Raw genomic sequence first — 20,917 nt, 5'->3', positions numbered from 1 at the left:
TGAACACCGTAACCCCCTCAGTCCGTGCCCCAGGTGATTTGACCAGGGGCCCCCATCAGCAGTACTTGGAAGAATCAGTGATAACATTTTCCTTTGCTAAGGAGTTTCCTACGTACCAGGGAGCAGAAGATGCTGAAAAACAAATGAAGCTTGGATTCTCCATGGGTCTGCCTGGCATTATTCCTGATATTAAAAAACCAAACCAGCTCCCCGTTGGTTTTATTAGCCTTTCTATCCTGGCATTTAAACAGAGATTGGATTGGCATGGTGGTATCTGCAGGCGCGTGCTGTGATGCTCTCAGGGGTTTCTCTGAAGGGCAGGATACCCAAGGCACTGTGTCCAAAGCGCCTGAGCTCCTCCAAGCTGCTAAAAGGCATTTTGGCACTGTGATTGCTGTGATGCCACACTGCAGATTATTTTGCATCAAGGAGCAAAAGGTATTTGGGTGCTGGGAATGCAGCTAGGCTGTAGGGAAGGAGCAAGGTTGCACTAAGCCACAAGACTAGCATTTCTTGGGGTCATCTTAAGATAGAATATTTCAGTATTTAATTCTCCTGGAGAACCAGTGGGATTTGAGTATTGAAGTGGTGAACTGAGCTGAGTGTGCGCATCTCTTGCAAGAATGTTCTGAGCAGCATCCCAGAGCATCCCGGGGCAGAGAAGTGTCATGTCCATCTGTGTCACCCTGGTTTCTTGGCCCTCGTGACTTCAGCAAAGGGGTTCATGCTTCCTCTCTTCTTGGTTTCAGGCATGGAAGAAACGCTGGTTTGTCCTGCGCAGCGGTCGGATGAGTGGCGACCCCGATGTCCTGGAGTACTACAAAAATGACCACTCCAAGAAACCTTTGCGTGTGATCAACCTCAATTTCTGCGAGCAAGTGGATGCGGGCCTGACCTTCAACAAAAAGGAGCTGCAAGACAGCTACATCTTCGACATCAAGACCAGTGACAGGACCTTCTACCTGGTGGCCGAGACAGAGGACGACATGAACAAGTGGGTTCGCAGCATCTGCCAGATCTGCGGTTTCAACCAGTCCGAGGAGAACACAGGTACGGTGGGAGCTGTGTCCATGGCCAAGAGCGTCTCCTGTGCTGTCCTCCCAACAGGCCCCACTCCTCTTTCAAATCAGACCTGTGGGAGGGGGGTGCAGCCTGCCACAAGGCTGGGAGGGCTGGAGTGGGAAATGGATGGACACATGGGAAACCTCCAAGAGGCTTTCCTACTTTTGACATCAGAAGCAGAGCGGGCTTTGCCCCTGTGAGCCACCTAATTGGATTTTCCCCTATAACTGTAGACCTTTGAGCTTCCTATAAGAAGTTGGTGGGGTTCAGGGACTTTTTTAGCTGCAGCCTTTGTTCTTATCCATCACCAAAGTCCCTTTGAGAGTCCTGGCAACCAGCAGTAAAAATCCCCCTTGTTCAGAGGTTTCATCCCCTTGGTGGGATGGGGGAGAAACTTGACTGGGGCCACATCCCTTGCCACTGTGGTTGTCCCCACTGCTGACAGGCTGTCATGTGAAGGACAAATGCATCCTTCCCATGCGCATCTCTCTCTCTTTCTGTGACCTTCTGGGAAAGCTCTGGGAAGGGAGAGAAAAACACCAGGTGGTTTTGTGCAGCAGCATGACCTGTTCCACTGGTCATGCTCCACAATCCAAACTCAGTTGTGCTTTGGCAAGCCTCTACAGTGAGCACCGGTGAGCTGCCTCCGCTTCCCCAGCACCCCGAGGGCTCTCATAAATCCCAAGTGAGATGGCATGTGGGGTGAGCACAGGGTGTAGTGCTGCAGTCATCTGCCAGTCCCATTACACCTGGTAGCACCTCTGGGCATCTTTGCTTTATCTCAACCATGCTGCAGTCTCATCCAGGGGACCCCAGTCCTATGCCCTATCTACATGGAACTTGCCATAATAACGTCCAGCTTGAGACTCTTTTAGTCCCTTGCGGAGCAGCTGCCATCCACGGGAGCTGAAACCCTGCCAAGAGCTTGTCAGGCAGGACAGCAAACAAAGCATCACAGCAGCACAGATGCAATCTTCACCAACTGACGCATGAAACAGGACGTCACCTTGGCAATGGGTGTAGAAGTGGTAGAAAGGATCCTTGATCCACCAGCACAGTCTTACAGGGAAAGGTCAGGCGAAATAAATTACATCCCATCCTGATGTCAGCAGTGCAGTCCTCAAGGTTCAGAAAAATCATTCAGGTCCCTTTTTAAGAGCTGTTTTGTTGCAGGATTTTCCATTTCGCGTGCATTCAGCTGAGGGAACTGTTTTTCTTCCCATTTAGTAAAATGAGCTTACAGCCCAGCAGCAGTGGGATTGATACTGGACTTCAGTGAAATATAAATCTGGGCAGCAAAAGGAAAAACAATCTCCCACTTGCAAGTACATCTGTCCCAAAGGGCACATGGGGCTCATCAGGCTGCAGAGATCTGAGCGTTATTCCCTGCAGGATCACAGAGTGACATCAGCAGAAGAGGAACAAAAATCCCCATTTGTAACAAAATCACAGCTCGTTAATGCTGTAGGGAAAGTACCCACTTGAAAGAGTACCCATCTGCCAAAGCAGGATTTTCTGAGTCAGCCGAGAAAAAGCCTGCGACTACAAATGCAGCAGATGTGTCCAGATGCTGCAGAAAAAAGGGATCATGAATTATTCAGGGATGGTGCTTCGCTTTGGTGCTCACCAAAGCAGTGACCCCACACTCACCTTTCCTTCACTATCCCTGCTAAGTAATGGCAAATAAATCATTGATTTCCCAAAGTAGGCAGTGTTTGTTTGAAGGACCAACAGCCCGAGGCTGGGTTGAGAAGTTGCAGGATCATTGCAGCGTGATGGGTATTGGGAGCCTTGTCTGTGGGTTAGCATACATAAGCCCATCACCCCTCCTTCCTGATGGGTCAGCTGGAGGGAGAAATAAAACAGTCATAGTAATATTGGTAACTGCTGTGGTCCCTCTTCGTCACCTCCTTATAGGACCATAGAATCATTTAGGTTGGAAAAGACCTTTAAGATCATCGAGTCCAACCGTAAACCTAACACTGCCAATCCTCCAGTCAACCATTTCCCTAAGCACCACATCTACTCATTTTTTGAATACCTCCAGGGATGGTGAACTCCACCACTTCCCTGGGCAGCCTGTTCCAAGGCCTGACAACCCTTTCAGTCACTAAATTTTTCCTCATATCCCATCTAAACCTCCCCTGACGCAGCCTGAGGCCGTTCCCTCTCGCCCTGTCACTGGTGACTTGGGAGCAGAGACCAGCCCCCCCCTCACTCCAGCCCCTCTCAGGCAGTTGCGAGAAGGGCTCCCCTCAGCCCCCTCTTCTCCAGGCTAAACCCCCCCAGCTCCCCCAGCCGCCCCCCAGCACACTTGTGCTCCAGACCCTGCCCCAGCCCCGCTGCCCTTCTCTGGACACGCTCCAGCCCCTCCAGGGCCTTCTTGTCCCGAGGGGCCCAAACCTGAGCCCAGCACTCGAGGTGGGGCCTCCCCAGTGCCGAGCACAGGGGCCCCATCCCTGCACGGCTCCTGCTGGCCACACCAGGGCTGACACAAGCCCGGGGGCTGGTGGCCTCCTTGGCCACCCAGGCACTGCTGGCTCATGCCCAGCCGGCTGTCAGCCAGCACCCCCAGGGCCTTCTCCGCCGGGCACTTCCCAGCCCCTCTGCCCCAGGCCTGGGGCGCTGCCTGGGGTTGGTGTGACCCAAGGGCAGGACCCGGCACTTGGCCTCGTTAAACCTCACACAACTGGCCTCGGCCCATAGATCCAGCCTGTCCAGGTCCCTCTGCAGAGCCTTCCTGCCCTCGCGCAGACCAACACTCCTGCCCAATTTCGTGTCATTCTTGAAGCTGTGGATTGATGGGTAGGAGAGGGTGAGGAGTTCTCATAAGAATAACCCAGTTCCTGGGTAGAAATAGAGCTTGGGATGTCTCGCATTTCATTGTTAAACCTCACCACTTCATCCTTAAGCTTCTCGGTACCTTGTTGTACCTTCCGCCTTGGTGAATGAATGAGTCAGTAATTGGATGCACCAAAAAGGGGAGGAAAAGGTAACCATCATGGGCAGGAATAGCTCCATGCTAATTGTAGCAATTAATTAACTAAACCTCCCTCTCCCAGCAGACTGGCAGCATGGTGGAATGAGATCAGAAACTGCCAGGGAAACCACTGTGCACATTTTTTGGGTTGCTCTTGGGTGTGTGACTGCTTTATTCTGACCCAAAAGCCTTTTTGGGACCAGCTCCAAAGCAGGGCTGTTCCCAGCTGGGTTATATTTGCTTCCCAGCTGGGGAAGCACTCCATCACTGGCAGAGGTGTTTACTGCAGCTGCCATCACATGCTGAATTCCCTCCTGCTTGAAGGAATACCCTGCATCAGCTGAGCACCAGCCACCAGTCACGAGTTTTCTTTTAACCCACTGATGGCAGAGGAAAAACTCAGCTTTTGGGGCAGTTTGGGTAAAAGCCTATTTCACCAGCTTCCCGTGACTGTAGGGAAAAGATAGGGTTTCAGTTGCTTTTTAACATGATTTAGTGAGCAAACAGGCAACCTGAAAGCAGCTGCACGTGGTCATGAAAACTGACTGCAAACCCTCTGCACCGGCACAGGACTGTGCTTGGGTGCTGCCTGCACTCCCAAAAGGCAAAAAAATTAAAAGACCAAATGGATTTGTATCCTTTGATGCTTCTTTCTGTTTGCAGCTTGACAGGAGAGTGTAAATTTTCTGTTGCTTGGTTTTCACATTAGTCCTTCATGTCCTGTCTAGACTGAGGGACTCTAAGGATTAAGAAATAGGCTGGAGTTTAGAGCAGTTCAATGTCGTGCTATGGTTAGCTGCTGGTTTAGCTGATTGCCAGCTGCATTACACATCTGGTTCGTCGAAAGGAAGCTCGTTTCAGCCTCAGGGACCTAAATGTCAGTGAAGTGGCGGGTACCTCCGGCTGCCCCGGCGCCGCCGAGGAGCAGCTGCTCCGCAAAGCTGCTGCCGTGGCTTCGTTCCCTGCCCCGACCTGAAAATAATTGCAGAGCAGTGCGATTACATCTGCTGGGAGAAGGGAAATTAAATTCACTCTAAGGTGTTTACCCAGACTGAGGCAAAGCTCTTTGTTTCTGGTAACACCTATTTACGTTGAGAGCTAATTACTATTTTTGGACAAGCAGAGCCTCGCAGAATCCCTGCTCCTCCATGGGCCCAGGGAAGCTGACAGGCCTCGAGGAAAGTAGATTTGCTTCTGTCTCAGCACTGCTTTTACCCTGCAGTTTGCACTGCTGCCACCTTGGCTGGCTTGAATATGGTGGGGGGAGAGCTGCCAGGGACCCTGAGCCACAGGCTGCAGGAGAAACGCAGGCGTGTGGGTATTTCGAACCATCTGCATTTTCCCTGCCCTAGTGGGCAGGCAGCCAGGGCTCAGCTGTGAACTGGATTTTCTCATATGCTTTGTTTGTTGGAGTTAAAAAAATACCAAATCCCACTAAACACATCTCGTGTGCCATTAACCCTTTCTGGGACAGATGCTTTGGCCAAAACCCTGCCATGTCCCATTCCTGATACAACTCAGAGGTGCAGCTATGACAGCGTATAATTTAATTTTTTATGAATACCATGTGTGCTTGCAGCATGTGTGTCCTTGCAGCAGTCCTGTGCACAGGTTCGTTATTTCAGAGAAGTCAACATCTTTATTAACTCTGTCCCAATTTACTGTGCCATCCCCAGCACCTCCCTGCAGCTCCTCTTCTACCTCCTGTATGGGGCACATGTTCTCTCGAGGGCTTGGATTCATTGGTGCTGAGCAAACGCCCAGGGGCATTTAAGAGCTTATTCATGCACAGTGTTAATGCCCCTGTGCTAGAGGTTTAACCCAGCCATGAGGGGAGGGAAGGGAATATTTGCAAGAAAGTAAACATCTTTGCTCTGAGCTGAAGGCTGCCCATTGCTCGGAGATGGTGAGTGGGGCGTGGGAAAAGGATGGCACTGGGCTCCTGCCCCAGTGGCTTGAGTCTGGCAGCAGTGGCCTCTCCCACCCAGCCCAGGCATGTCATCATTTTTTTTGTTCATCTGGGACTTTATATCTTTTATTTATTTCTCTGCCTTCTGCCAGGGGGCTGTGCCAGGGCAGTCCCAGGCGCCGGGTCACTCCTTGCTCCATCTCCAAGGCTCGGTGCTGGCATTTTGCATCACAGCTGGGATCAATCCCCAGCAATCCCAAGGCTTTTACGATCTCACTGAATGCAAGTCAGAGCCGAGCATTAATGTTTAATGGAGAGCTGAGTGTCTCTCCTTCCTCCTTCAGCTCAGCCATGCTCACTCCAGCAGAGTTTGCCGGATCAGCCCCAGACACCAATGACTTTCACATCAATGAGATCTTCTACATCCCACACGCACAATCTCTGTTATGGGTGTCTTTGGCTTGATGCTACCACAGACCCTCCACTGGTTACCCCTCTCCAGCCCATGAGAGAAAATTTTTTGCTTTAGTATCCTCTTGACTTGCTTTGCCTGGGGGTTGCTGGCTGGTTGCTCCCAAACTTGCTGCCTGCTCACGAGGGCTGCCTGCGAGCCTGTGCTATGAGCCTGTATGGCTGCTCTTGCTTCCTCCTCGCTTCTCCCCCAAAAATGTGTTGGCCCCAGCATCAGATCATCAGTGCAGCTCACTGTTGTTTCCTTGTAGCCAGGATTGCATGGGTGTTTGCTGAGCAAAGTGAGCTCGAGGTGGGCTGGGTAAAAAACAGCACAAGGGTCCCTTGAAGACTTGTTGGGAGGACAAAAGCTCAGTGAAGAGGCTGCAGGTAGCAAGACTAAAGTAAAAAGATATCTTTGCATGCTATATCCCACCCACCTCCCCCAGACACCCCTGAATCACTGGTGTTCACCATCCCTGCACACAGGAGCGGGGCACTGGGGAGCCCAGACAAGATGACAGCCCCAGGGCAGCCCCCTCTTTCCTGCTGCCACTGCCTCTCCCATAACCCAGCAGAACCAAAGCAGAGGGGAAACATTAATGACCGCCACAAGGCCAGGTACTTCCTTGCTATTGTGCCTGGCACACGCCTCCTTCCTTCCCTGCTCACGCCCTGGATAAGTTGCAAGATTTGTGCTGTGCCGAGGAGCGTGCCAGGGGCTGAGGAATGGGGGCTGAGAAATGGAGGCAAAGAGGGAAATGTGGGGGTGTCCTCATGTCCCTGAAAGCACCCAGGCCCTGATGCACTGTGTTGTGCTATCTGCAGGCAGCGCTGCCACCTAAGTGCAGCCAAGCAGGCAGCCCCTTGCAGAGCCTTATGCCCTCAAGCTGGGCCAGCACTTGACTCTTCAGCTTCGGTCAATGCAAGCTGATTGGTCTTGACTTCATCTTTAAGCTCTGGTATGGGTTGTGTTTGGATATCAGCTCACTTGGAGGCCAGTCTGTCCTCCAGCAGACAGTACGACATTCTACAACAAGTGATGAGCAAGGTTACAGTTGAGTTGAGCTTAACCCATGGGGTGGATGGGGCAGATCCTGTTGGGTTCTTCCCATGTATTCCACTTTTCCATGTCTCATTCACCTACCTGAAGACTTAATGTCCCCTGCCCTGTTTGAGACCTGGAGGTGGCCTGCATTGGGATGGCAATGTGGAGTCCCTAAGCCCTGAGCCCTTTCCTCTCACCCAACATCCCACCTTACGTATTGATGTAGCCTTTTCCTCAGCGTTACTTTCCAATACTTTTTGCACGCAGCATCATGGAGCTCCTTCTTTTAAAACACTGTATGTCACATCTAGACCCCCTGATTGTACATCTCAAGGGCATTTGGGTCAGTCCCACCCCTCCTACTCTACCATGGGCTGAGTTCTCCTAACAAGGGAGACAGCCATGGCTGCAGATTCGCTCTGGGAGGACAAATACAGATGTCACATCTTAGCCCCAGGCTTTACCTAGCCTCACTGGAATGGATGGGGAGACCCAACGACTCCAACTCACTTTGCAACAGGCTCATGGTTGAACTTCAGGTGCGTGCAAACGCCTCCTTGCCTGAGTCCCTGTTCAAGTTTAGTCATCCTGCCACTTTAAATTTGTTCCAAACTTCCCTGACCCTGGTTTTCCTGCTCCACAAACAGCAAGTTATTTTAAGATCTGACACTGTTCAGCTTTTATTTCAGTGTAAACAATACCGGAGATGGAGTGGTCCTGGCACAAAGGAGCAGCTTGAGAACAGTTAAGTGCCTGCTGCCTTTTTTCCCCACTTTTTTCCCCTCTTTGCCTTTGGAGATGAGCTAGTTCAGGTGCTAATGAATCTGCTGAAGAGCAGAGAGACACTAATGACCCAGAATTTGCTTTGTAGAGGATAGAAACAGGGAGAGATCCTTGCTGATCTCTACCAACCAGTCAGGGTCTCCTTGCTGTGATTCCCTGGATGTTTTGGAGAGGGAACTGATGTCACTGAGGGTAAGATGTGTGCTGGTGGTTATAATCTGTCCGCTTTTGGGGAGAAGATGGAAAAAGATGTTTAAAAAGAGGCAAATCATTTGCACCCTAAAAGCACCCGTTTCATTCCCTTGGCTCTCCAGGGAACCAGAACTGATGAGCTCAGGTGGAGACATCCACCTTGTATACTCCTAAAACTCTGCTGAGATGAATCTCACTCATCTCAGGATTGCTGTCAAGACCTTTAAGATATTTGGATCTTCAAATGGTGTCTTCTGTCATAATTGCATTTACACCAGAGGAGGATGAACCCCTACTATTCTTCCATACCTTCTTCTTGCTGTACTCAGCTCTCCATCATGTTGTGCTACCAGAAGCATTGCAGGACCAGAGTCAACACTGCATGCTGTGATAGTGACTGTCCTTAATGCTAAAAGCAGATTTCTAGCCCACCTGGGTGCCAAGAAAAGGACTGAAGCAAGGATGCAGAGGACTTTAGAAACCAAAATGCAAGAGAAAAGGTCTTAAGGTAACTGCACAATTAGAAAGCCAAGCTTCTGGCTTCAGGGGCTCTGATGCTACTGAATATCTGAGGTACGCCATGCTGGATCAGCATTTCCTTCAGAATTTGGGATTTGGGAATTCAGGAATTTTTATTATTTTATTATTTAGATTTTTTTTGTGGCTGTGGACATTTTAGAGAGGTGGGGATGGAAAAATCCATATGATCTGTCAGCTTTGTGACTGCAAACCCATAACTCTGCCACCCCAGAGAGACCACCAGGAGGTACGTGTTAGTTTAGCCCCCTTTAACCCTACCCAGCACTGATGGGAACTGTCAAAGGATGTGGCCATTTGGGGGAACACCAGGTTTATAGGCAAAGAATTCTCTTATCTCACTGTAAATAATAAAACCATCAACCAGCAAAAACCAAAATTTATGCCTAGCTTTCAAAAAAGACCAACAGCCAAATACTCCAGTTCATGACTGTTTCCCAGCAGGCGCCCAGCACAAGGGTATCCAAACTGCCTCTTCTGAAGATAAATATGGAGCTGGAGGACTGGGGCCTTTGGGGAAAATCCTGCCCTTTCCTGGCTAAAGTCCCACTGGGTCTGCTGAGCTGAGGCTGGGATTTGAGCTGGGAGGAGAAGGAAGAAATGTGAAGTTCAAGAGGTTTGGGGTTTTTTTTTAGAGCAAAAAGCATTGCCCAGCCTTTCCAGCACAGCTTTCCCAGCAGAGGTTGGCAAGCTGTGTTCATACCTCTCAGCCCTGCCCAGGGCTGTCTCCTGTGCCAGGTACCCAGAATCAGAAACCCATTTAAAATAATTCTTCATTCTATAATTGGCTTTTATCGCTATGAGCCCTGTACGCATCAGGTCAGCCCCATTAGTTTAATGGGTGCTGAGGAATTTTTAGGATGACTTAGTGACTGGGGAAAAATGAGTGCAGCAGACGGTATCAGCATCACATCAAAAAGCAAAACCATGCAAAGCCTTTGGAAACAAAAACAGCTGATGGGCTTGGAGCGAAGCGACCAGTGAAGTGGCACTGTCTGAGCAAAACTGAGGGAGAGAGGGAGGGAGGGAGGGAGGGAGGGAGATATTTTGGGTGTCATCCAGCTGGGAGGAAACTCACAGACAAATTTGCTAGCATTTGCATTTCCCAGAGGAGTCCTGGGACTGTTTTAGCCCGTGTGCCCCAGCCGTGCCGTGTTGGGGTTCATGGAGCTGTACCCCGCGTCTGACAAGATGCTGAGGCGTTGGGATGGGATGCGGATCTGCAGGTGATAAACAACACGTAGGGGCTGGGCTGGGAAATGTGATAGACACAGCACCCCAAAATGTGTGTGCAGGCAAGTTGGAGGACAGGGGAGAAAATCACAGTGATGTTTGCGGCAGATTAATTCAGGCAGGTTTTCACAGCATGACTCTTCCCACCCCCAAGCCAATATATTTCCCCTTTTCTTCCCTCCATATATTTCACATTGTTCCCTCCAAACCTTTGATAGGGGCCATGGTTTATACACCCTGACCAGTGCTTTGTAAAACCTGATAAAAGCCAGGACAGATTTAGACTCTCATTTCCCAGACCCCAATGCCTGTTTGTTTACTGGTTTGTATTGCTTTATATTTCCAATTAAAACCAAGCCTGAGTAAAGGGAAAGCTTTCTAAAGCCTTTAAAGCCTCTTTAGTGAGTGAAGGTACACGGAGCAGGAAGGAGCCGTGAAGCTGTCGATTGCTGTGAACTTTCCATGACACCACTCAGGGTTTGTTTCCAGACTGATTTTTATTTATGAATGCAGTAGCATTTATTACTGATTTTATCTGTAAAGATAACACTTCTTCCCTAGATGGTTTCTATGCTTCAGTTATAATTACTGCCTGCTTCTCAAACATACTTCTGCATTATTTAGTGGGGTACAATGTCAGAGCTGTAATGTTGGCAATTTATTACTTGGACTGTGGGGTTATACTTGATCTGGGGATGCCCGTCCCAGCTCCCTCTGGGAAAGCTGAGGACATCTCCCAGGGTCCCTCATGGTGTAGATTTAGGCAGGAAACCAGTCTTCTGCTCTGCTAGGTGCTGCACTGCCACTGAGCATAAAGGCAGCCTCTGCTCAAAAGGATTCATCACTGAGGTACAGCATAGACATGTTGGTGCATGTGCTTGTGTCAGCACTGGTGTGGCCAGCAGGAGCCGGGCAGGGATGGGGCCCCTGTGCTCGGCCCTGGGGAGGCCCCACCTCGAATGCCGGGCTCAGGATTGGGCCCCTCGGGACAAGAAGGCCCTGGAGGGGCTGGAGCGTGTCCAGAGAAGGGCAGCGGGGCTGGGGCAGGGTCTGGAGCACAAGTGTGCTGGGGGGCGGCTGGGGGAGCTGGAGGGGTTTAGCCTGGAGAAGACGGGGCTGAGGGGAGCCCTTCTCGCTCTCTGCAGCTGCCTGAGAGGGGCTGGAGTGAGGGGGGGGCTGGTCTCTGCTCCCAGGTCACCAGTGACAGGACAAGAGGGAACGGCCTCAAGCTGCGTCAGGGGAGGTTTAGGTTGGGTGTGAGGGAAAATGTCTTCCCTGCCAGAGCGGTCAGGCCCTGGCACAGGCTGCCCAGAGAGGTGGGGGAGTCACCGTCCCTGGGGGGGTTCAAAAATGTGTAGATGTGGCACTTCAGGGTATGGTTTAGGAGACATGATAGTGTTGGATTGACAGTTAGACTTGATGATCCTAGAGGTCTTTTCCAACCTTAATGATTCTGTGATTCTATTCTATGATCTTTTTTTCTGCCTGTAGCCATCTGCTGCCAGAGGCAGCTCTGTGATAGTACCTGCACCTGCCAAGCTGGGAATGGTCTTAAAAGGGACACTTAGCCACAGCTCCTGAAAAACTCAATGAAAACTGACACTGTCCAGGAAAATGAGATGTCATTTCTCTCTCCTGTTTCCCCCTTGCTCTCAGCCTGCTTCTTCTCTCTCTTGGGATTCAGACTAGGAGGGAGTTACAGTTTCCACCAGGCATTCAAGGAGCAGCTTAACAGTTCGTCCATGCTTATGATCATGTTAAGCCACAGGTGATGAAGCAAATACTTATGGTTAAGCATGAAAAAACATCCCAACTTGAATTTCCATCCCTGGCGATACTCAAAACCCACCTGGACACAGTCCTAACTGCTGTAGCTGCTCCTGCTGTCAGCAGGGTGTTGGACTAGACCATCTCCAGAAGTCCTTTCCAACACAAATATTCTGTGATTCTGTGATTTTTATGAAGACTTACATTAGTACAATACTCAGAACTTACACTGCAGGGAAATACCAGGCTTCAGAGCATGGTGAGGAGCTGAGATACCTCAGCAATCCCAGCAGGTAAAACTGGAGTTGTTCCCTGTTAGCATCACAAGGAAGGTGGGAGGGCAGAGCATGAGATGAGACACTGCCTTATCTGAGTCTATACCACAGTGTATTGTCTGATGCCCCTTGGCTCTGAGTAAGTCCAGACTCATGTTTTCTTACCCTTTTTGCTCTGTGTGATGTTCCTCATAGTTCTCCAGCTGCTCCTCCATGGCGGGTGGTGAAGCTCTGGGATGTCTCAGCCCTTGATGGGGATTCCACTTCCTTTCATGCTTACTGGGTTGTTGTCACATGCCAAGGAATGTGTCTGACTTGTTTGCACCTTTGATTGATTGCCACCCTTTGTATCTGTTTATTAGGATGAGAAATAACATTTCACCTAAAAAATTTCATCATGTGTTCTTTCAGCTCCACATGACCAAATCCTGGCCAACATTGCTTCTCCTTGCCAATTTTTGGTATGGTTGCCTTCCATCATTTTATTGCCAAATATATAAACTGCCCCTGTTCCTGTATGCCATTGCTTTTGAAAGTGAGCTGGAGTTGAGTGACTCACAGCATTTGCTATTTTCTTTTTTCATAACTGACAACGAATCTTCTTTTTGAAGTGTTGGGCAGGCATCTGAGCACTCGGGCACTTGCAAATACTTCGTCACTTCATCAGGTGTAAAAGTGCAGTGAATGGCTATTGCACTGCCCGTGGCTCCATCCTCACCTTCATCTCGCGGCAGATCACCTGCCCTGCCAAGCACCACCTGGTTTGACATCGCTATGTGTGTAAACCATTCCCTCGAGCCTGCATACGCTTTGCACAGGTTCAACCTTGATATAAAGCCTTTATGATGGTAATTATTTTTGCTGGCTTGCCATAATGGTTCACATTGCTCTCAAATGAGTCGTGATGAAGTCTTTCAAATACCCACTTGAAATCCATAAATTCTGTGATGAGTCTTTTTGCTAGTTGGTTGTTGCCATGATGATTAGTGGTAGGGTCAAAACCTGGTCAACACATGATCTTCCAGGTGAAAATGCTGCCTTCCTCTCTTGAGGTTTGTCTGAAAAATATCCTGATAGAGCAGAAGCCTTTGTCTTTCCTGGAGAGCACTGTGGTGTCTTTCCAGTCTTTACATTTTTATTTAAGTATCTTAATCCCAGTTTCTTGACTCCCGTGGCTTTTCCTCATCCCCCAACTTCATTCCATGAGTCTAAGAAAAAGGGTGGATTTGTGATTTTCAGTTGAAGCTTGGTCACGCTTTTGCAGCTTTATTACAGATTTAAAATACCATAATATCTATTCTTTGGCATCAACATAACTCCTTCTGAGGATCTGAGATCCTGCTGGCTTTTCTGTGATACTCCAGAAACTCACTTCCACTGTTTCTGTTACCTTTAAGAAGAACTCAGAGTACAGAGTTGTTGCAAATGCTTTGAATTTCTTTGGCACATTGCTAGGAAGGACCACCTTGTCCTCTGCCTGCTTCTAATATTTTTATGCAGATAAGTCCATGATGTCCTAGCCCTAGACAGTGTTTCTTGGAGTAAAAAAATCCACTGACATACCTCAGTAATGAGAACACAGTCTACTGTCCTGTGCCTCCTGGCGCAGTTTGAAGGGAAGACCAACCCTCTGTTCACAGACCTGTATGACAGAGAGTGGTTTGTTTTACAGATAAAGTGGCTTAAAGAATTAATTCTGCCATGAATGCAAGAATGCCCTCAGTTGTATCAGATAAATTAAAATATTTGCTTTAATAAGGTTTATAAATAATGAAGTAAGGTGCAAATCAGTTTTCCCTGCAGGTGCATTGCTACATGAGTGATCCTTGTGAAGTTCTCAGTTGTCTCTCCAAAGCATTTGGAGATGGAAAGCCAGAGCAGGCTGGCTTCTGGTCCGGTCTGGTCTTGGTAATTCCTGCATTCCGGTGGTCGTAGCTAAAATCCATTATATCATGGCTTAATCCTCCCAGCATCTGTGGAGAGAAAAGTCTCCAATGCACTGCATGTTTTTTACCAAGCGACATTTCATCCCATGGGTGAAGGACTCTGTGATATTGATAAGAGGGGCACCAAGTGTTGGATCTCATCCAGACCTGTGTCAGCAGCCAAATACACCAAGTTCAGGCATGGGTCATCTAGGTAATTTAAAAAAAAAAAATTCCCATCCCTGTGAGGAAGGAAGAGTTCTCAGAAGTGGCACGTATGGAGTCTGAGCAAGCTGGTGCTGGGGGAACGCTGCCCTTTCAGAGCGCAGAGCGGGTGACGAGCCCGTCACAAACTCTGCTTCAGAGGTGGTAAAAATTCAGCGTGCTCATTTCTGCTCTCACTGGAATTCATTTTCATCTGCTTTCAGCCTCAATTTTGATTCACACCTTTTCATTCTGAATTTGAATGAATTTCAGAAGAAATCAAGAGTTCCACTCAGACCCGTACTTTCATATCGAAAAAGCACATGATGATGAAATTTGGTCAAAGCAGGGCAAGCCACCCCCAAAAGAACAATCCACTCTAATGAGAACGAATTGAAACACCTTGACCTTCTTCCCTTTTACTTAAAATTCACTTTTATCCTCTAAAGGTTTCTTGTAATTTCTGGCTGCAAGCAATCCCTTGGCAAGCTCCTATTTTGATTAAATGGCGTTTTCCAGCTGGAGGATGTCAGAACACTTTCAGCTGGCCCTAAGCCAAGCACGAAGCGCAGGCGATGCACCGGGCAAGAAGATGCAGATTTTGGTCTGGGTGCTGGTACCATCTGTGTTGTGTGCAAGGATGGGTGCAGCCACAAGGGTGATAATGTGATCTGGCTCTTCTGGGTTTTAAGGATGGCTCACCGTACTTTGTAAGCCATGTCGGAGTGAGGAAGATGAGGGTGAGCATCTGCTGAATAAGGCCGTGGGATGGTTCCCAAACCACAAGAGAAAATGAGGGGAGAGAGGGTTTGCTCTGGTCCTCAGATGCTGGAGGATGTTTTGTTCCTGAGTCAGGGGATGAGGAATGCCAAAATCCAAAAATATTACCCTCAAGGAGACTCTGACAAATTTGTCTTGCCTGAGTCTCCTGAGGACCAAATTCTACATTATGCTCCGTTGCCCCACTAAACCCAGCTCTGCTGCTGCTATGTGTTAAAAATAGCCACAAAACCAGCCCGTGCTTTAGTGCACAAGGTTCAAACAGCAACATCCATGCTGGGCGCTTGCCCTGCCACTCAGTGCAGAAATATCCGGCGGGGAGAGATTTGCTTGTCTGCAACCAGACGTGATGGGGAGATGGAGGTTGCCCAGGTGGAAACGGTCATGCACAGAGATAAGAAATGCAAAAGCGTAACGTGGAGCTGAACTGATGGTGACCAAAGTCCAGTGGGATGTTAAACCCAGCAGGATTCAGGACTCCAGCCAACCATGCATTGTCCTTTAACCATCTTCAGCTTTTCTGTGGGATGGTCCCGGAGGGGTGTGAGCCATGGAGATGGGGACAGGGCTGGGGCTGACCCTAAACCAAAAGCGCTTGCAGGAGAGGCTGCCAGCCCCACATTTCTGAGCACGAATACCATGCTAATGTATTGCTGTGCTGCTTTCAACCCACGCCAGTTCTTGCCTTTGGCACAAGCCGTGCTCCCCAGTCCCTGCCAAACCAGTACAGATGTTTTAACACCCACCGGAGCCCAGATAATTACAAACAGAACCAAGAGACTGGTCGGGGCTGTTTTACTTTCATTGCCTGAACTCTCAGCCGTTCTCAAGCAAGACGCCTCCCACTTTCTGACATTGCTTTCAAAGACATTTTTGTGGGCCACATTGCTAACAATCATTTTATTAGGGGAACGCTGCGAAGCCCCAACCAGGATGAGGATTGCACTGTGCCCACTGACGTAACGGTGACCACAGAGAGCAACAAGTGCAGGGAAGACGAGTGGAGCAGCTGGGAAAACATTTTCATGGGAAATTAGAGCTGGTTTCTAATCAGCACCTTTCCAGCCATGTCATTGTAAAGCTCAGCTCATTTTCAAAAGGGTTTGGGGAGTGTTTTCAATGGGACAAAACTATGTGACCAGCTGGTGGGCACTGACCAGAGGATGATGCAGGTCCTTCCCATCCTAGATCCTCACAGGAGACAGTGCCCATCATGGCGAGCTTGTGAGCAGAGCTGATGAGATGAAAGAAGGAGCAGCATGCCCTGTTTTAACGGAGGGAAGCCAGCAGAAAACACCTTCCTTCTGGTCTGTGCTTGTACAACCTTAAGATATGGGAGTCTGGCCCATGTTCAGGAGATATGTTCCCTCAGGCCATTTGCAAATAGCCAGGTTTGAGCTTAACAGATGAGAACTGATTTAGCATGAGCAAAACCAGTTGTCATATGCATCTCCCCTGGGGCCACTTAGAAAGTATCTGTGGAGAGGAGGACCAAGAAAGCCTCCTCAGGCTTCACATCTACATGAAGCTCGTGTCTACTCACCCTTTTTCCATCAGGATGCTTTAAGGTCCTCCTGGGCATACAGGTTCATTTTGTCCTTGCGGTCATTATCACAGCTGATAACTGGTTGGGTGGAAGATGATTGGCACAAGCCCACCAACCATGGTGGGCTCGAGTTGAGTTCATGGCTCTCCCCTCAATCCCTGCTGTGAAATTCCTCATTCACCATGCCCAGCCATGAAGATTTTAATCCAATATTATTCCAGTCATTTCTGGTTGCTGTGGAGACCAATTTATATGAAAGTCTAGTATTTTGAAAGATAATATGATTCTAAGTCATTTGCCATGCAGGGTCCCATGCTAATAGCATTAGCATATTATTTGATTACGGCGATGTGTAGGGAATAAATTCCAAGTCCTTTTTGCCATCATTGCATCTTAAAAGAAGAGGAAGATAAAAACCTCCAGGTTTTAGCCCGTACTGAAGACCTCTATTGCGGGTGAACTCACGATTTCTGAATGCATAAAGCTTTGGGGGTCACAGGCATCTTTAACCTCATGACAATAAGAATATGTCCCTCGAAAAGACCTTTTCTTTCTCTGCTTGCTCTGAGAACTGTTAATAGACTCAGGTTTTCAGTGATGGGTAGAGATTTCCATGATGGCTTTTGAGCTGTTTGTATTTTTGCTGGAGTGCTGGCATGGAAGAGCCCAGCTAGAGAGCAGCTGTGCAAGGCACGATCCTCCCATCGCTTGCAGAAATCTTTCTTCTTACATTTTACTCTCAACATCTTATGAATGGTTTTGCCTTCAGGATTTCTTTAGATGATTCTAGTATGTGGACAGGGTATGCTCATACCCCTAAATTAAAAAAAAAATATTGCATGAGAGCCCTTTGCAAAGGGGCTTGTTTTGAGAGTAAAGGCTGCAGAGACAGAAAAGGGAAAGCTGAACTTCCAGCAAGAAAAAACCCCAAAGCCAAACTATTTGATTTTTTTGAGTCTCCATCCCTAAGGGCATGCTTTCTAGAGATGAACTGACCCTTGCTCGCACTGACCCCCGGCCCACTTTTCTTGCTGGTTCAGGGACACGGTGTTGCAGCCATGGAGGTTAATGACTTCTTTTGTCTCCTCTTTTGGCTTTTGCAGTCGATGCAGCTGATATTACCCCATCTGAGCATGCCGGGCTCACCTGAAATATTTGGGGCCCTACCACAACCCCCCATTCCCATCTTACCCCCTACCCCCTGTGTAGCACCTACCTCCCTTTCCTTTTAACCCATTGGCTAAAATACCACCCAGGGAGCAAAAAATAGCATTAATCCCAGATAGAAGAGAGAAAAACAGGGCCAAACTCCTGCAGTTTGGCCTCACACATGGGTGCAAATGCACCCATGAAGAAGGGGGCTCTGAAAGGAGAAATCTGGGGATCCTCTTCCTTTCCCCATCACTGCCTTGCTGAGCAATGGCAAGGCAGACCCTTAACAGTGCTGCTGTTTTATTGACTCCCCAGCAAACCGGGAGTTATAATGTTTCTCCCCCAAGGTAAGGAGAGATCGAAATAAATTACTTCTGTAAAGAGCTGGGAATGGCAGTTCTTCTATAATACAAAGTGCAAATATTTGGGCCTTCCATGCGCTCCCTTGAATAGAAATGGTACTAAATCATGCATAAGTAAAATGGGTTCACATTTCCTCCTAGTGAAAGTTTTCTTTTGCTCTCCTGGAGCATTAAAGACCTGTGCTCCCATCGCCATAAAAAGGGCTATAAAATTTGAAGTGTGCCGTTAAGAAGCCCGGGCTGGGATTAGGCTGGGATTCATCCTTTCTCTTTCTCCATCCCTGCTAAGTGAGGCATGCACCCATGCTTGATCAAGCAAGGAAAGGCACCCACATACTGCTTTCAGTGAACAATAAGAAGGATGAGAAGAAATTTGTTCAGGACCTAAAAGCAAGTTTTTCTCCTGGGCTAAGGATGCAAAGTCAATGATGCACCAGCTTCTGGGCTTTCACCCTGCTTGTTGGTGTCATGTTGGACCATGGCACCAGGTGAGACTGTGCTGGCATGATGTCCAAAGGGAAAGCCTGGTTAGGAAAGACCAAAATTGCTAATCATCATCATCATCATCAATAATAATAATGACCCATTATAATAACCCATAATAATAACCAATGCAATCCTCCAAAACACGATGCTGGAGCTTCATTTCACAGTGATAAAACTGGTTTGATGCTGAGCTGTCATGAGGCTGCCTCTGGAGGTGGGGAAAAATACCCCTTTTCTCATATAAATGTGTCATCCCTTTTGCTAGCTCTTAGCTTTCAACAACTTCAGCCCTGTCCTGCAGCTCCGGGCTCCACAGACGGCTTGTACCTACACCCAGATTCATTAAGGATGCTCTTGCATCCGTGGGAATCACATGTGCCTCCCATAGACAGTAAGCAGATAATTTTGCACATCCCCATTGCCTAGTCTTTGCCACCTCAGCAATACCCTCCCTTGAGACCATTTTGTGTTTTAGACAGTTGCAGCTCAGCATCTTTGCCCTTTCCCTCTGTTCCAGCCTTTCTTTTTTTTTTTTTTTCTTTTTCCATTTAATCCCTCATCAAATTGGTTTTGCAATGTCAGAGATGATGATTCATGAAGCAGAGGGTTGGAGATGAGGTTGGTTCTGTGGAACAAATCAAGCCTGTCCCAGCCCACGCTGCCGCCCTGGGATTGTCCTTCATCCCCGGCTGTAGGTCGTTGTCCCACTCCAGGGTTCTCAGATAAGGATGTCCCAGGTGGGATGCTCAAGGTCATGCATAAGCCAGGGCTGCGAGCATCCACATTCATCTGCTTTTATCTTCAGCACTGAAGCCCTTATAAAAAAAATAAATAGGTGCACACCAGGCAGCCCCATCTAGCCAAATGTTAGACCTCCAAATATTGACACTAAAGGTTGAGCTCCACAATCGAGCGGCAGATTTGCTCTCTAAAGGCATGTTGATATGATACAGAGCTGGGTCACTGCCACCAAGAGATGTTTCCCAGGGCAGGGATGGGATTTTGGACACAGTCTCATCTCACAGAAGCAAACCTGTGTTCTCCAGGGAGAAGCATTGCATCGTTTCTGTTGCAGTCTCTCTGTCTTTTCTGCCCCTTCGTCCTTCAAAGAATTGATTGCTGTTAAAATAACTGAGATACATAATGCTTTGAGGTCAGGATGATCTGACTTGGCTCCTTTCCCTCTCTTCTCACTCACTCACTTTCCAGCACTGTGATTTCCCCCACCCACCCCCCCCCCGTTCCCATGCTTTTCAAAGGCAAACACTCCTGCATTACCACTATTTTTCAGTTGTTTCATACAAATGCAAGCAGAGCACTGACACTAATGGGCAGAGACAATGCTATTTATCGCCACTCGTCTTTGTCTCACTGTGTCTCCCATCAACTCTTCCTTGGGTAATTGTCCCCATCATGTGTTGGATGCTTAAATAATTGGGGGATTTCACTGTTGTCGGTAGAGGAATCCTAAGGGGACCAGCTTAGGCTAAGCATCATTTAGATGGCTGAAACTGGGTAAGAGAAACCATGCCCTTAGCCCTCTGTGCAGCAGATCCCTGTCCATAAAGCAGTGATGCTCCCTTCCCTTGGCCGGTCTGTCCTAACTGGTTTCTCAAAGCAAATGGAAAGAAGCATCAGAAACTGGAAAGGAAAGACTCAAAAGCCCAATGTCCCTTTTGTCCTCACCCTTCAGCTCCTCTGCAGTGGAGGATGTAGCTGTGATGAGTCCGACCTTGACCCATCCTCACCCTCACTTTTGGGGATCTCAAAAGTGCTTGGTGCCCAAGATTCAGGCAACACTGGATATTAGGGTACCTGTGTCCTTGCAAACAGCTCCTCACCCTGATGGAAACCAGAAAAGGGAAATTATCCAAATCAGATGCCCTTTCCAACTAACCTGACAGAGGAAACCTTTAGCCAGTGACCTGCTGAGGCATCCTCAGACTGACAACAGCTTTTCCAAATGCCATCCAACTCAGAGACAATAGGGAAAGCTTGGTAAATAAACCTTCCTTGGGTGCCACGCTCATCCTCGTGGCATCCCAGGGCCTTATGGCAGCACAGTGGTGTGGTGACTCATCCATCGGACATGTTGTTTGTTCTCTCCATGCCAGGAGAAGCACACGGAGGGCTTGTTGTGGTAGGGTTGTTTGTCTTTTTTATTTAATTATTTTTTTGTATTTGTGCTCGAGGAGTGAGCTGGCAGTGAAAGCAGAGGTGCAGGCA

General features: G+C 48.5%; 1 protein-coding gene across 3 annotated transcripts in view; it reads left to right on the top strand.

Moving 5' to 3' along the window:
- GAB2 (GRB2 associated binding protein 2) overlaps nucleotides 1-20,917 on the top strand; it is a 99,016-nt gene that overhangs the window by 54,619 nt on the left and 23,480 nt on the right. For 2 of the 3 annotated variants that reach the window (XM_075075577.1, XM_075075502.1), the window contains exon 2: nucleotides 750-1,050. In XM_075075577.1, coding sequence (XP_074931678.1) covers nucleotides 750-1,050 — 301 coding nt within the window. Of the gene's footprint in view, nucleotides 1-749; nucleotides 1,051-8,138; nucleotides 8,194-20,917 lie in introns of those variants that run through there. The other variant, XM_075075651.1, reaches the window with a different exon arrangement.

Source organism: Phalacrocorax aristotelis, chromosome 1, assembly GCF_949628215.1.
Source record: "Phalacrocorax aristotelis chromosome 1, bGulAri2.1, whole genome shotgun sequence".
Classification (NCBI taxonomy): domain Eukaryota; kingdom Metazoa; phylum Chordata; class Aves; order Suliformes; family Phalacrocoracidae; genus Phalacrocorax; species Phalacrocorax aristotelis.
Note: the sequence above shows the minus strand (reverse complement) of the source record. Positions and strands in the feature narration are given on the sequence as shown.